The 13,736-nt window shown below is 41.1% G+C and overlaps 1 protein-coding gene across 6 annotated transcripts in view; it reads left to right on the top strand.

Moving 5' to 3' along the window:
• The window catches only part of KCNIP1 (potassium voltage-gated channel interacting protein 1), a 495,512-nt gene extending 483,480 nt beyond the window's left edge, over positions 1-12,032 (top strand). For all 6 annotated transcript variants that reach the window (XM_060271731.1, XM_060271730.1, XM_060271729.1 and 3 more), the window contains 3 exons: positions 1,441-1,545; positions 1,995-2,057; positions 4,697-12,032. In XM_060271731.1, coding sequence (XP_060127714.1) covers positions 1,441-1,545; positions 1,995-2,057; positions 4,697-4,744 — 216 coding nt within the window. In that variant the 3' untranslated portion in view covers positions 4,745-12,032. The remainder of the gene's footprint in view (positions 1-1,440; positions 1,546-1,994; positions 2,058-4,696) is intronic.
• The last annotated feature ends 1,704 nt before the right edge of the window (positions 12,033-13,736 follow it).

Genomic DNA, 13,736 nt, shown 5'->3' with positions numbered 1-13,736 from the left:
AGAGACAAGACTTTGAGAGAACAAAATGTCTGACTTAGATCTCGCCAACCAGTTTCCTTGGAAGAAGATGAAAGCAGGGAACAAGTTCACAACACATTTGTGGCCACAGTAATAATGAGTCTCACAGATAAATTAACAGCACATGGAACACCATATGCCAACTTGGCCATTTTAGTCCTTAACGACTTCGCCGATTTCATGGCAACAACCTCCCTCAATATGTTCAACAAATTACATGAACTAATTATCTCTTTTGAGCCACAAGCTGCACCAGGAAATGTTTGTGTTTCTTTGAAATGGAACAGTCTAAGGTTCATAAGGCTTGCTACATACATCAAAGAAGCCAGATACCTTAGTTGAATTTGATCATGGTGGTGAATGAGATATCAGCAATCTGCAAGAGCAGCCTAGAAAATTGTTTCCTTTACAAAATCAGTCAAAGCCAGACCCCTCTACTCAAATGCTAATGTAGATTCTTGCATTATACATGTAATATATTGCATGCAAATTGAACTATTCAAGAGATTATCTCTATTTAAACAATAGAAACAAACAATTACAATCAGATTCAGGTAGGTAGCCGTGTTGGTCTGATGTAGTCGAAATAAAAAATAAATAAAAAATAAAAAATTGTCCAGTATCACCTTATAGTTGGTCTATAAGGTGCTACTGGACAAGTTTTTATTTTTTTATTTCAATTACAATCAGATTCAAGTAGGTGCACCGTCATGGCCACCACAGTAGCCAACGGTAAAATGTGTGAAGATAATTTGGTAAATTAAACCAGCTTGTCTTTAGTATTACATTAGCAAAGACTGGTAGAAAAGCACACTTTACAGTCAATAAAAAGTAATGTGTGTATTCAAGAAACTGCAGAGATGACAGATTATGATAGATAGATGATAGAGATAGATAGATGATAGATAGATAGATAGATAGATAGATAGATAGATAGATAGATAGATAAGCAGTCAGGGAGGGGGTGTTCCTTAGCCTAATTTCACTTTATACAAAGGTCCACAAATAGAAACTACTTTTTTAAAGCTATTGAAACTCTCAGATGTATTCACCAGGTCTACCTTGATGTAGAACCAGACGGCATTTGCAGAGCAAATTTGCTCCCAGGTTAATAATAATAATAATCCATAGAATGCATAGCTACCAAGCATAATTTTTTCCTTGAGGGTGATTAAGGAGTAAATGTGGAAAATGTGTATTTTAGATTTCAGCATATGTTATATTCATAGGTATTTAGATCTAAAGCACAGCAACACTATTCCTTTGTGTGTGGGCTTTTAAAAAAACACAGAATAAGGGTGTTGGCCCACAAACTAGCTGCATTCTCTTTGTTGAAGGTTAATACTAGAAATGTTAGTGAGTCAACTCATTGCCAGAGCCCTGTTTGATGTCTCCCTTGTGCTTTGATTGTCACAATTCCAGGAAATGATGGATATAGTAAAGGCAATTTATGATATGATGGGCAAATACACCTACCCAGTGCTGAAAGACGATGCTCCAAGGCAGCACGTAGAAGTTTTTTTCCAGGTAAATTTCTATTTGTTAGTGCACATACCGTGTTTCTCATATTATAAGACACGTCTTATATTTATTTTTTCCTCAAAAAAACCCACTATGGCTTATTTTCAAGGGATGTCTTATTTTTTTCCTCCTCCTCCTGCCGCAGCCGGCATTGCTACTGCGCCTATCACTATGTCTTATTTTCAGGGTATGGCTTATATTCCTTGAATGCTTAAAAATCCTGTATGGCTTATTTTATGGGTATGTCTTAAAATATGAGAAACAGGGTATATCTCCCTTATGTCTGAACTCATACCTAGGTAATTTTCAGTCATTTTGTGTCTGGGCAGTGGAATATGTTTAAATCTGCAAAACCACTTAGATGTATATGAATCCTATCAGTGTTATATTATGCTGCACTTTGTAAATGCAGTAGTGCTATGAACTCAAAGAGTTTGTATTTTTCTGTATTGCAGAAAATGGATAAAAATAAGGATGGTGTCGTTACTCTGGATGAGTTTATTGAGTCATGTCAGGAGGTAAGTCTTCCTTCCACAGTAAAGCTAGCCAAGAGATTGTCTCATGCTAGAAAGCTGAGATTTCACTTCACCCAAAAGCTGAGAGCCCCAGGACATCGGGTTTCGATTGGGCCACTATGGCTGAACTTCCTTATAAAGTTCAGGATTCTTTGCTGCACTTCACCACTGGTAGAAAGAACAGGGAAGGCACAGTGCACATATTGCATACAATGGGGCTGCACATACAGTTGCAGTTTGGAGGTAAAGGGATTGTGTACATGTGCACAGAGAACACCATATATCTGTATTATCCGGACATGGCCTAGTCATGTTCTGAACTGTCTGTGCAACTGAGAGCACAATCTTATGCATACTAAGAAAAAGGTCTAGTCATTTATTCCCTTGTGGGTGTATTATTTCACACTAAGAGTAGCAAGGCTCTCTTACTCATTCTGTAGACTTATTGCACAGATTCTCTATGTGTTATGATGAAATACAGGTAGTGACTGAGATAGCTATAGCTATATCTTTACTAACCTAGAAACAGCTACCCAAATTTCCATCTCTGCTCATCTGAAATCACAATTTCCAGTAGCTGCTGCATTTTAGCTTCAATATGAAGAAGAGACTGCAGCCATGGCAAAACTAAAAGTTGGTGGAAGGTTCCAATGCAAAACAGTGCATGATACCTTATATTCTCAAAGATGGAAATGATGTGAGTGGAATTGCCTCAGCATTCCTAAGGGCTCATCCACAATTAGCTTGTCCCACACCTAGAAAACCCTAAGTGTAAACTCCTGAAACCTGCACAACACTCATGAGACTCTAACTGAGTGCAACTGTTTCCTTTCAACAATCTATCTCAAGCATTTATGGCTTTTGAGACCAGGCTTTACCCACCCTGCACTTCACTGAATTCTTTGCTCAGTGAAGAATTCTGGAGAACCTGAAGGCTTGTTCACACACTTTGTGACATTTTGATTAGTGCTAGTAAAGATGTTGCTATGGATTTTGAACAGTTCTGTACGGAAGCTACTCATGCAAAGTACAGCAAATCAATCGGAACCCCAGTATTTGACCCCAAAATGGTTTTAAAATGGATATAAGTTGAAAGTAGTGGCAGCTGCCTAGATATCTTCTGTATTGAAGATTGTATTTGTGCAAACTGGGGGATGAACTAGAAAAAGTAGCTTATGTGGTTCTTATGTCTCTGAAATTTTAAAAATATAAGTATTTTTGTAAGCTCAAGATAAACGTGAAATAAATGAACACATAGCTTTAAGAAAGAGGATTAAAATTAGACATCTGGAATATCATCCAGCTCCACTGAAACTAATTGACTTTGGTGGAATATTGATTGCTCCCCTGCTCCCCTGTTCTTTAAATCAACATTACACATAGATGTAATGGGAAGCGCTACAGGGAAGGTAAACTATAGGGGGGCCATATCTCAGTGGCAGAGCATCTGCTTTGCATGCAAACGGTCCCTGGTTCAATCCACGGCATTTCCAGGTAGACCAGGGAATGTCTGCTGCCTAAAACTCTAGAGAGCCACTGAGACCAACTCCATACTCTGCACTTAGTTTCCTTGTGGATTCTATTTTATATTACTATATTGATTGGATATGCATATTTGGATCACCATAATCAAAATTATGGTCACAGTAGGTTAATATCATTTGGAATAATACAGCATAATAATATGCTTATTAATTAAGAAGTCTTCCGTAGGAGAGAAGGTACCTCATCTTGGAAAGGGAATGAGAGCAGTCAATCTTAATTGATGCCTTGTGTACTAATGAAGTCTCTCACAGGTCAAAGCAAAGTTCTCTTGCTGGCATTTGCGTCTGCATTGCAGCCCAAGTTGTTTACAGTCTACCACAGTCCAGAAGCAGGTCCTTGAATTAATAAAACAGATGGCTGGCAGTATATAGCACTGGACAATATGCAAGTTTACATAGAAACATGTATAAAATAGGAGAAAATGCATAGCATTCAGAGCTATTTCATATTGTAATTGGTTTGGCCATAGACATTGGTACATTTAAACATGTTTTTATTATTTTCCAGGGACTTAACAATGCATTTACAGTACAAGGCCATTTCCATTTTTGTTACCTCTTGCGCTCTCTCTCTCTCTCTCTCTCTCTCTCTCTCTCTCTCTCTCTCTCTCTCTCTCTCTCTCCTCTCTCTAACCTAAACTTCAGTTGAATCCTTGGGGTGGGGAGGCATTCCCAAGTCACCAGAATGGTATTCCACAGTCCCATTTCTCTCCACCCAGGCAAGCAAGGGGGTTTATTACAGTTCAAAGGAACATTCCATCCAAGCCAAAGAAATGCAGTGGTGTGTATATGAAATGGGAAATGGCATTTAGCTTATAGTTTGATGAAATGAACTTGATTAATTGCAAATGATGATTTACATGACTAGGATCCAGTTGACACTTTAGATTCTATGCAAATTTGGGATAGTTGTGCAACCTCAAGGCTTACTGCCTTGTTCCATTGCTGCTTGCAGGCCACAACATGGACTCGTCCAGTCAACTTAAGGTTTATTTATGGATCTTGAAAAAAATCCATCTCTACCAGTCCTCCAGGCCTGGCAGAACTGTTTGTGTGTGCAATATAAATATACATGGTTTATTTTCTCATTGCTTCCAGGATGACAATATCATGAGATCCTTACAGCTTTTTGAAAATGTCATGTAACAGCAGCTGAAGAACAGCATAGGAATCTGAGACTTTATATGTAATGAGACCCTGAAGAAAATGAGTCAAGATTTTTCTCCCTGCCACCTTTTTTGATGAAAGCTTTTTACTACTTGGACATACTCAGCGTGCAAGGATTTTATATGCCATCGCAAACTGAGCTGTGTCTCTGAATGCAACAAACTCCATCTCGCCTCCCTCAAGAGACACTGATTAGAATTTATTTCATTTGGAAGCATGCTAATAAAACCTGACCAGAGAGACCTGCTGCTTAAAGTTTAATGAATTATTGAAGTCTAAATGATTAAAACAATATTCAAGTTTCTGTTAGCTAATCACAAAAGTTCTGCTGCTTTTGCTCTAGCAAGCTGGATTGCATATGGTACCACAGCATCAATAGATTGCTAAACATCTGTTGTAAGCAGAAACTCTTTTTGTATCATCACAGGACAAACAGTTGTGCTTATATTTTGCTTTGACAGTGAGATATGCGCTAGAAAAACTCATGCTAGTTTTACAAATGGACACAAATCTAACATGTTAAATGGCCAGCAAGATTAATTTAGGTCCTGTCTAGATGATCAGTTTGTGGTCAACAGAAGCAAAAGAAATGTTTCCTGTTCAGAGACACATACTGCATTTCCCCAGAACTTAAAAAGGCAACAGATTGCTGCTAGGGAAATGATTTATTTCCCCCACTGGCAAAACTGTTGTAAGCTGGAGGGCTTTCAGCAGTTGGCTGTTTCCTAGTGTCCATGGTATTAATAATAACAAGTGATGCAACTCCATCCTCACCACATAGCCATTTGATACTGCAACTCTAACACCAATGCTCTGCCTGCAAAGAGGGGACTCGCTGAGAGCTGGAACTGACACTTCCTAAGACAAAGCTTGGGGAAGCCTCTTGTCAGGTTTTACCACCAACACCTCCATAGCAAGTCTTCCCACTTTGCCACAAGGTAGGACTCCAAATCAGCTATGCTAGTGGAGGCTGATGAGTGTTGTAGTCTAAAATATCTGGTGGGCACCAGGTTAGGGAAAGCTGCTTCGGATGAACTTGCTGATGTGGGAAGAAGGCAAAAGGCAAAGGGCGTGTGCATGGACACGTATTTGCCTTGGAACTGCCAGTTGTTATGTGAGCCCCCCCTCCTCCTTCAGGCTGTGTTCTCTCTTCCACGCAATAGGACACAAATTATCCAGCATGGGAACAGTACCAGCAATGCCACTTCTACAACTGCCCACTCCCATTACTGTAATATATATGGATTGTTTTGTGCTCTACTGCCTCTGGACTGAGATTTGAAGGATTATTTCACTATGCCAAGAATGCAGTTGGGGTGTGCTTGCAGCTGATTGTCTTGACATGCCCAACACATAACTTACTTCCCTTCTGTTCTTAAAAACTCATACTTGAGTCCCCTGCTGTCGCTTTGACTGACTCCAGTGAAGTTTCTCATTGTGCATACAAGTGAATGAAATTCCTCATAGTTCATTTGAGTCGAGAGAATCAGATAAAAGCAGAGTTTACTTTTGCAGGCAAAATCTGAAGCATAATCTACAAAATAGTCTAAGCTTTGATAAGTTTTCCCCTTGCTTTCATCAGTTTGAAAGGTGCACAGTCCAAGGCCAAAGCTTCAATGGCGTTTCAAAGGGCTGGAATATTAAAAGTCATAAGTTTTTTCCCATTCATTCTCCCTAGTGCATACTGCAGTGAAATGTGGGATGAACAGACAGTGCTGGATATTGTTTTGTACTGTATTGATTTAATATGGAGTGCTAACAGCCTACCAAGTAGTCCCTACCCACCACTCAGGCAAAGCCCCACTGAAATGAACTGAGATCATGCACCATTTCCCTGTGTGTTGTGCCTAGAGTTTTCAAGCACAAAAGCAAGCACGATGCTCTGTATGCACTAAAACATACACCATTTGACCATTTAAAGCAGCTTTGAAGTAAATTATTTTCCAGTATAAAATAATTGAAAACCACAAGGCTGGAGTCCTGAGCCAATATGAAGCACACATTGATTTCACTGAGGCTGGGAGCACCAGCTTGCAAAACAACGAGGTTGTTTAAGAGCAAGATAAAGAGCAGGAGGATTTTGAAGTATTTTAAACCACTTTAATGGTTTTGGTCAAAGCATACATTTTTAGTGGGGGTGGGGAGTTTTTTTTTGGGGGGGGTGGAATCTGAAATATCTATTGGAAGAAAACGACAATAGTTGTAAAGTAAAATTTTATGGTGACTATTTCAAGATTTTACAGTATTTCCAATTATACACACCATTCATATTATATGTCCCAAATCCAGCTAAAGTTATCTGTGTGATGTAAGGCACAATCATATGTATTTTTTCATGGGAATAAGCCCATTGAGTTCCAGTGGAGTTGAGTCTGATATAACGTGTTTAGGATTGCAGCCTAAGGTGACAATCCTGAACAACTTGCTTGGAAATAAATTCTGCTGAGACCATTGGACCTTACTCCCAAGTAAACCTGGTTAAGATTTAAGCCCCACTGCCTTCAGTATCACTTAGTCATGGCTAACTTTACCTGGACTGGGGTAAGAACAGTTTCTCCACACAACTGTAAACATTTGGTTTGGTAGGAAGTTGCAGTCACTGCCTGTGCCTTCTACAAGCCCAAAGAGCTGCTGCCAGTACATTTAGTACAAGAGGAATACACTCCAGAACATGAGGATATTTTGCTTGGGATAGGATCCAACTGTTTGGTATCATGTATAACCCTAGCTGGGTAATCAGTACTGAAAGAAATAACAGAAAATTAATCTCCGTAGTTACACAAGAGCTAGTTCTTAATTTAAGTCCCCATTTTAGAAAAATAAGATGCATGTTTTAACTAATTACTAAATTAGTAAATTTAGAGATTAGTGCCAGGACCTTGTTTGGCTGTCTGCAAGTGCCACATGTTCTGATTTGCCTAGAAAAGTTCATAGCCTAGACAAATGACTGGCTGTGAACAGAAGAAATAAGGAAGGGCAGGAATGTATTGGGTTACACTGCACACTCTGTGACCATCAGATTTCCAGGAAAGTGTTACAGATATATTTTAGAAACAGATTACATGTTGTTGGCAATGGAATATATTTTAAATATGACACCCATAGTTTTATATTTTATAAATCACATTAACCGTAACGCCTAAACTTATATAGAAATCAATATAGCTAGTGTAACTGGATTTGTGATGTGACAGGTTTGTTCACAATAAGATACTGTCCTTTATGGAAAACCCAGCCTCCACTGACTCTTCATTACCTGATTGTTCCTTCTAAAGCCTCTGTTGCTTTTAAGTCCTTGCTCTCCATTCCTTAAAAGATCCAGTGGTTTGTATTCTAAATCCTGATCCCTGTAAATGTGCATCCCTAGTTTGATGGGGAGCTTCGTGTGCAATGTGGTGCTGGTTCCCCTCAAAAAAGCCAGGGCCTTTTTTACAAGCTAAAATCCTGGCAACCAGTCCCCTTGCTTTATCTTCCTTGTCAACCAAACTCTCCCCCCCATCATTTTTAAAAAGGATCTATGCATGAAACACTGACTGATTTGCCCACTCTCCACTAGATGGGAGTAACTCATAGTGTTTTCCATTTTATGATGTGGAAGAGAATGTAGGTTTTGGAATATGGGGAAAACTCAAGTTACATCTTCTGAACTTCCGCTTTAATTATTATTTATTATTGTTGCAGGGTAAAGTAAATCTCCTGATCCTCTTTTCCCAGGATGGATACCATGTGGTCATCCCAGATGTTGTTGGACTGCAGCTCCCATAATTCCTGACCATTAGCCATCCTGGCCAGGACTGATAGAAGCTGGAATCCAACAGTATCTGGAGAACCACATGTTTCCATCCCTTCTCTACTCCAGTTCCCTAGTTCCCTATTCTAAAATGGGGTGTACGAATGACCAAAATATCATATAACATCTTTTTATAGCAGGTTTTCCTCAGATGTTTTGAATGGGGGATTTTCTCGCAAAGCCAATTTCAGCTTCAGAAAAAGGGCTTTCCTTAGGACCATGGTAGAGGAGGAAAGAGTTTAACTCCCCCCCCCCCATTACCTGCTACAACCTCAATAGTTCTCTGCTTCTCCCAGCTGGTGCTATTTGCATTTCAATAAACTTGTGTGTTACATGCAAAAATGCAAAAGATGTCAAATCCACTTTTGCCCCAAGACCAACTTCAAAACTTACTGTACCTATGAAGCATCCCAGCTAGCTGGCAGCCATTTCACAAGCCGATAAATGCACAGCACCAGCTTGCACAGCTCTCTCTCTTTGTGTGTGTAAAAGTCTGAGGATTGAGGCACTAATTCAACTGTGACATTTTTAAAAGAACTAAGCGGGCATCTTAGTTTTCCTCTTAAAACTGCTTCTGGGAGACTGATTCTACCTACTTCAGCACCTCCCTCCATGGATCCTCGCTTACCACCCAAATTAGGGGTACTGCAATCCCCCAAATTTGAAAATTATACTGATTGAATGATAAAAAATAAGTCTAAATCTGTAAACAATAGTAGTTCAGCTAAGTCTACACCCACCACACACACACACACAATATAAATTAAACCTTGTGTTATTTGTGCTTACCACCTTCTTAGTCCACTTTAAGCATTTGATAAAGTAAACTAAGGTTTGTGGGAGCTCAAGACATTATTAGGCTACTTGAAGCACAATGCTATGCATGTTTCCTCAGAATCAGGGCTGTCTTTAGCATATGTGGCACCGGGGTGCAAAAAACGGGGGGGGGGGGACAGGCCAAAGTTGTTGAGCTTTTGAGGAGGCACACAACTCTCCCATGCTGCTGCGGGAGGAGAGCAATCCCTACAGAGGCTTGGGAGGGAAGCTGCGCACCTTGTGTGAGCAGTGTGCGCATGCTGGGTGGGCCTATTGACGGCCCACCAATCCCAGGCAGGCAGGAGGTCTCAGTGCCCACAGCAGAAAAGCCTGCAGCACTCCGATGGGCTCTGCTCTGCTCGGCTGTCAGCTGGCCTGGCTCTTCAATCCCAGACTCCAAATCTCAGCCACAGACTCTTGGCCTGGCGCCCCTGAGAGCCCGGCGCCCGGGTGCCCCGCACCCTTAGCGCCTATGGGTAAGCAGGCCCTTCTCAGAATTAAGTCCCATTGTGTTCAGTGGGACATTCTCTGGGATGAGTGTGCACAGGATTGCAGTCGTTAGCGCATATGCTTTTTCATGCACTGGAACTAATGCTATAAAATGCAAGTTAATGTGTGTATCCAGCAAAAATGAGGACAATGTTGAACTTTGACAGAAGCACTAGGAATGAGGCTGTGGTGTCCTTTCCTTTCCCTTCCCTGCTGTGATCAGTCTATTAGCACTACCACAGTGTTTCTCCTGGCTAAAAATTAACCCAATCCAACCCCAAATACAGTATTTTGCCAATTAAGTTAATTTGTTCAGTTTTGTTAGCCTGTTCAACATATTATGCCACAAGGAAGCTCTTGCAAGTCAAAGGGAGCTGCCATGGATAGAGGTTACATGAGGCATAGCCACCCAATAGCACAGTGGTTCTGCTCCTTCTCCTCTTGACATCAGTGGTAAAAACTCAGTGACTCCAGTAGACCTTTGTGGGACAAAATTGATGGTTCAAATGGAGTAAATGCAATTTACACTACATCTGCAATTAAGGTTACTAGTGGCCATGGTAGCAGGAACTTACCATGTTGCATTTTTTTTCTTTTTTTTAAAGGTATACTGTAAAAAGAGACTGAAGCCATTCTCTCCCTTGTTACTATTGCTTAACTGTGATGATGCCAGGGTCCTTAATAACCCAGTCTTGTTTGTTAGCTTGTTTTTCATCTGAACCCTTTTATTGTGTTGAAGAAGGTCTCACCCATGGACTGAACCTGTGAATAGAGCATGCAGCCTGACTATTAAGTAAAGAAAACAGAAAAAAGTATCATTCGTGGTAATGCCATTTATTATCAGGAAATAGGCTCACGGGAATGAGTGCAATTCAGCCAAAAGTATGCAGTACATCAGAGGAGGAAAAAGCCAGGCATCGGCTTAAAACTATTACTGAACTCCATGTTCAAAAGTGCTTTAAAAAAGCTTAACTTGGTCTGGATCATCCCTATCTTTGCAAACATTCTGGAGCTCAATAGCCTGATCATTTTTCATAATTGCAATATTCATGGCAAAGACTTGATAATAAGAGAAAATACTGTGATAAATTGGTTTTGCATCATCCTGAATTTTACCAGCATTCTGTCGAATGTAGTTATTGGGCTGGGTTCCTAAGTTTTAAAATGTCAATGTTCTCCACTGTACAAATCTACTCATAACTGTAGTTGTTTCAGCAATGTCCAAAATGTTTGTCTGACCAATAGTTAAGAGTTATTACAATTGTGTCAATTTTCCAAATGTTGTTTATATGCATTTAAGGCAGCAGTTCATTAAAAAACCAGAAAGGACAATTATGATGATGATGCAAAAAATAAAATAAATCAATGTATCTGTTGATGTTAGTTTTCCTGTTACTCATGGCAATTCTATGAGTAACCCTGAATAATGCTGATTGTAAGATTTCACAGGTAATTTACTAAATGTTCCATTGGAATAACAGATTAATGGCATCCCTGAAAGTTTGTCATGCTATAAACAAACAAACAAAACCATCTCTAACTTGTTGACATAAGAAATGTGATTCATAAGAGTGCAGTGGTGTTACAGCTTTTTCCTTCCATAGCTTTTAAGCACATCAGAAAATTAACAAAATTTCATGGTAAGTAAAGCCATTCTGTTGAAGCAGCAATGCATAGCTTCACTTTCACAAATATTATGATCAAACAGCAATTTGTATAATATTTTGTTGAACATTTTCAAAGATTTTGGTTTTAATAATAAAAATATAATATGTACATAAGGTGATGCACACGTCTATTTTTGTGGATAATCAGGCCTGACTTCGCTTGAAAAATGGGGGCAAGACCACAGCAATCTCTTCTGGGAAACTGGAGCTACTCAGATGCTCACTGGGCAAGGATGACACTGCAGGGATGAACCACAGAATTTAATGCAGTGGAAAGCCTGTGAGGCCAAGTAGGCTGGTGTCTGACTACATGATTCCATGAGAGAGGAGTAGTACTACTAGAAATCTAGACATGGGTAGTGTTAGGACACCGACAAGTCAGTGCACTGAAGAGCAGCAGTCAGGGCCAGATGCAGCCAAGGTACGCAATCCAGGTCAAAGCCAGCAGTCAGGGTCAGATAAAGCCGAAGTACACAGTCCAGGTCAAAGCCCGCAGTCAGGTTCAGATAAAGCCAAAGTACACAGTCCAGGTCAGTCAGGAAGCCGAGGTCAGGGGAGCCAGGAGTCAAAATGCCGAAATCAGGAAGCCAGGAACAGGGTTAATCAGGAGTCAGAATACAGGAATGCACACACTATGAGTGTTTCAACTTATGCCTTCAAACGCAGCAGTTGCAGACACTGATTGACTCTTATCTTGCCTTCTCTTAAGTATCTGACTCACTCCCACGCTTTCTACGAGCTGCAGCTGTTTCTAATTGCATCTTTCGTTTTTCCGCTCAGCATTGTAGAGCTGTGAATGGGGGGGTGAGGGGGCTGGCTGGTCCCCTCCCTGACTGGGGCCTGCTTCTCAACTTCTCAACTCAACTTCTCAACTCAACTTCTCCCTCTTCCGAGGAGTGCCTCCACCAGTCTTCCCCCGGCATGAATTCCTCACATTCCTCTGTGGGTGCCACTTCGTCAGGGGGGCTGTGCCACCACTCTTCCCCCTCATCTGTCTCAACCCTGACAGGTAGTCCTCTTTTGGCTCAACCCTATGCATGTTTACTCCAAAGCAAGTGTCAAAGTGTTCAGCAGGAATTATTTCATGGTTAAATGTGCTCATGACTGCTTCCAGGCAGAGGAATCTTATCTGCTGGTCGTGGTGGGAAGAAGGGGGAATCCAGCACCATGGAGCCTTCCACTACACCTACTGAAAGTGCAACAGGGTACACACTACCATGGCAGCATTCCCGCCAGTGGCAGCCAGCAAGCGCAAGGCTGGAGTAGGATCAGCAATGGATCTGCCAGATCTAACACCAGTTCATTTCCTGGGGAGGGGCCCATTCCAGACCCCTCTGCTATGCTAGTTGAGAGCTGGTACAGCAAATAATAAGAATTAACTGCCTACAAACCTTCTGCCCTGGCCAAGAGCAGCTGATGGGGCTACAGATTTGGTGGGGTACCTGCTGCTCGGTCCCATCCTTACTTTTGAATTGCTGTCTTATTATCCTCTTCAGGAACCTATGTGCTCACTACATCTCTGAGAAATTTCATTCCACCTTTTGTGGTGTTGCTGTTACTGAAGCACCCAGCCTCTTTTGTTATCCTGAGTAATACTCTTTAGTATCTTGACTCCCAAAGCTTCACTCTTCAGGCGGCTGTATAAAAGCAAGAGTCTTCCACATTTGTTGTTGTTTGTTGTTTAGTTGTGTCCGACTCTTTGTGACCCCATGGACCAGAGCATGCCAGGCACTCCTGTCTTCCACTGCCTCCCACAGTCTGGTCAGACTCATGTTGGTGGCTTCGAGAACACTGTCCAACCATCTCATCCTCTGTCGTCCCCTTCTCCTTGTGCCCTCAATCTTTCCCAACATCAGGGTCTTTTCCAGGGAGTCTTCTCTTCTCATGAGGTGGCCAAAGTATTGGAGCCTCAGCTTCACGATCTGTCCTTCCAGTGAGCACTCAGGGCTGATTTCCTTAAGAATGGATAGGTTTGATCTTCTTGCAGTCTCAAGAGTCTCCTCCAGCACCATAATTCAAAAGCATCCATTCTTTTGCAATCAGCATTCTTTATGGTCCAGCTCTCACTTCCATACATCACTACTGGGAAAACCATAGCTTTAACTATACGGACCTTTGTCAGCAAGGTAATGTCTCTGCTTTTTAAGATGCTGCCTAGGTTTGTCATTGCTTTTCTCCCAAGAAGCAGGCGTCTTTTAATTTCATGACT

The sequence above is a fragment of the Zootoca vivipara genome, chromosome 2, assembly GCF_963506605.1.
Source record: "Zootoca vivipara chromosome 2, rZooViv1.1, whole genome shotgun sequence".
Lineage (NCBI taxonomy): Eukaryota > Metazoa > Chordata > Lepidosauria > Squamata > Lacertidae > Zootoca > Zootoca vivipara.
The sequence above is the reverse complement of the archived record's forward strand: the minus strand, read 5'-3'. Positions and strand labels throughout refer to the sequence as shown.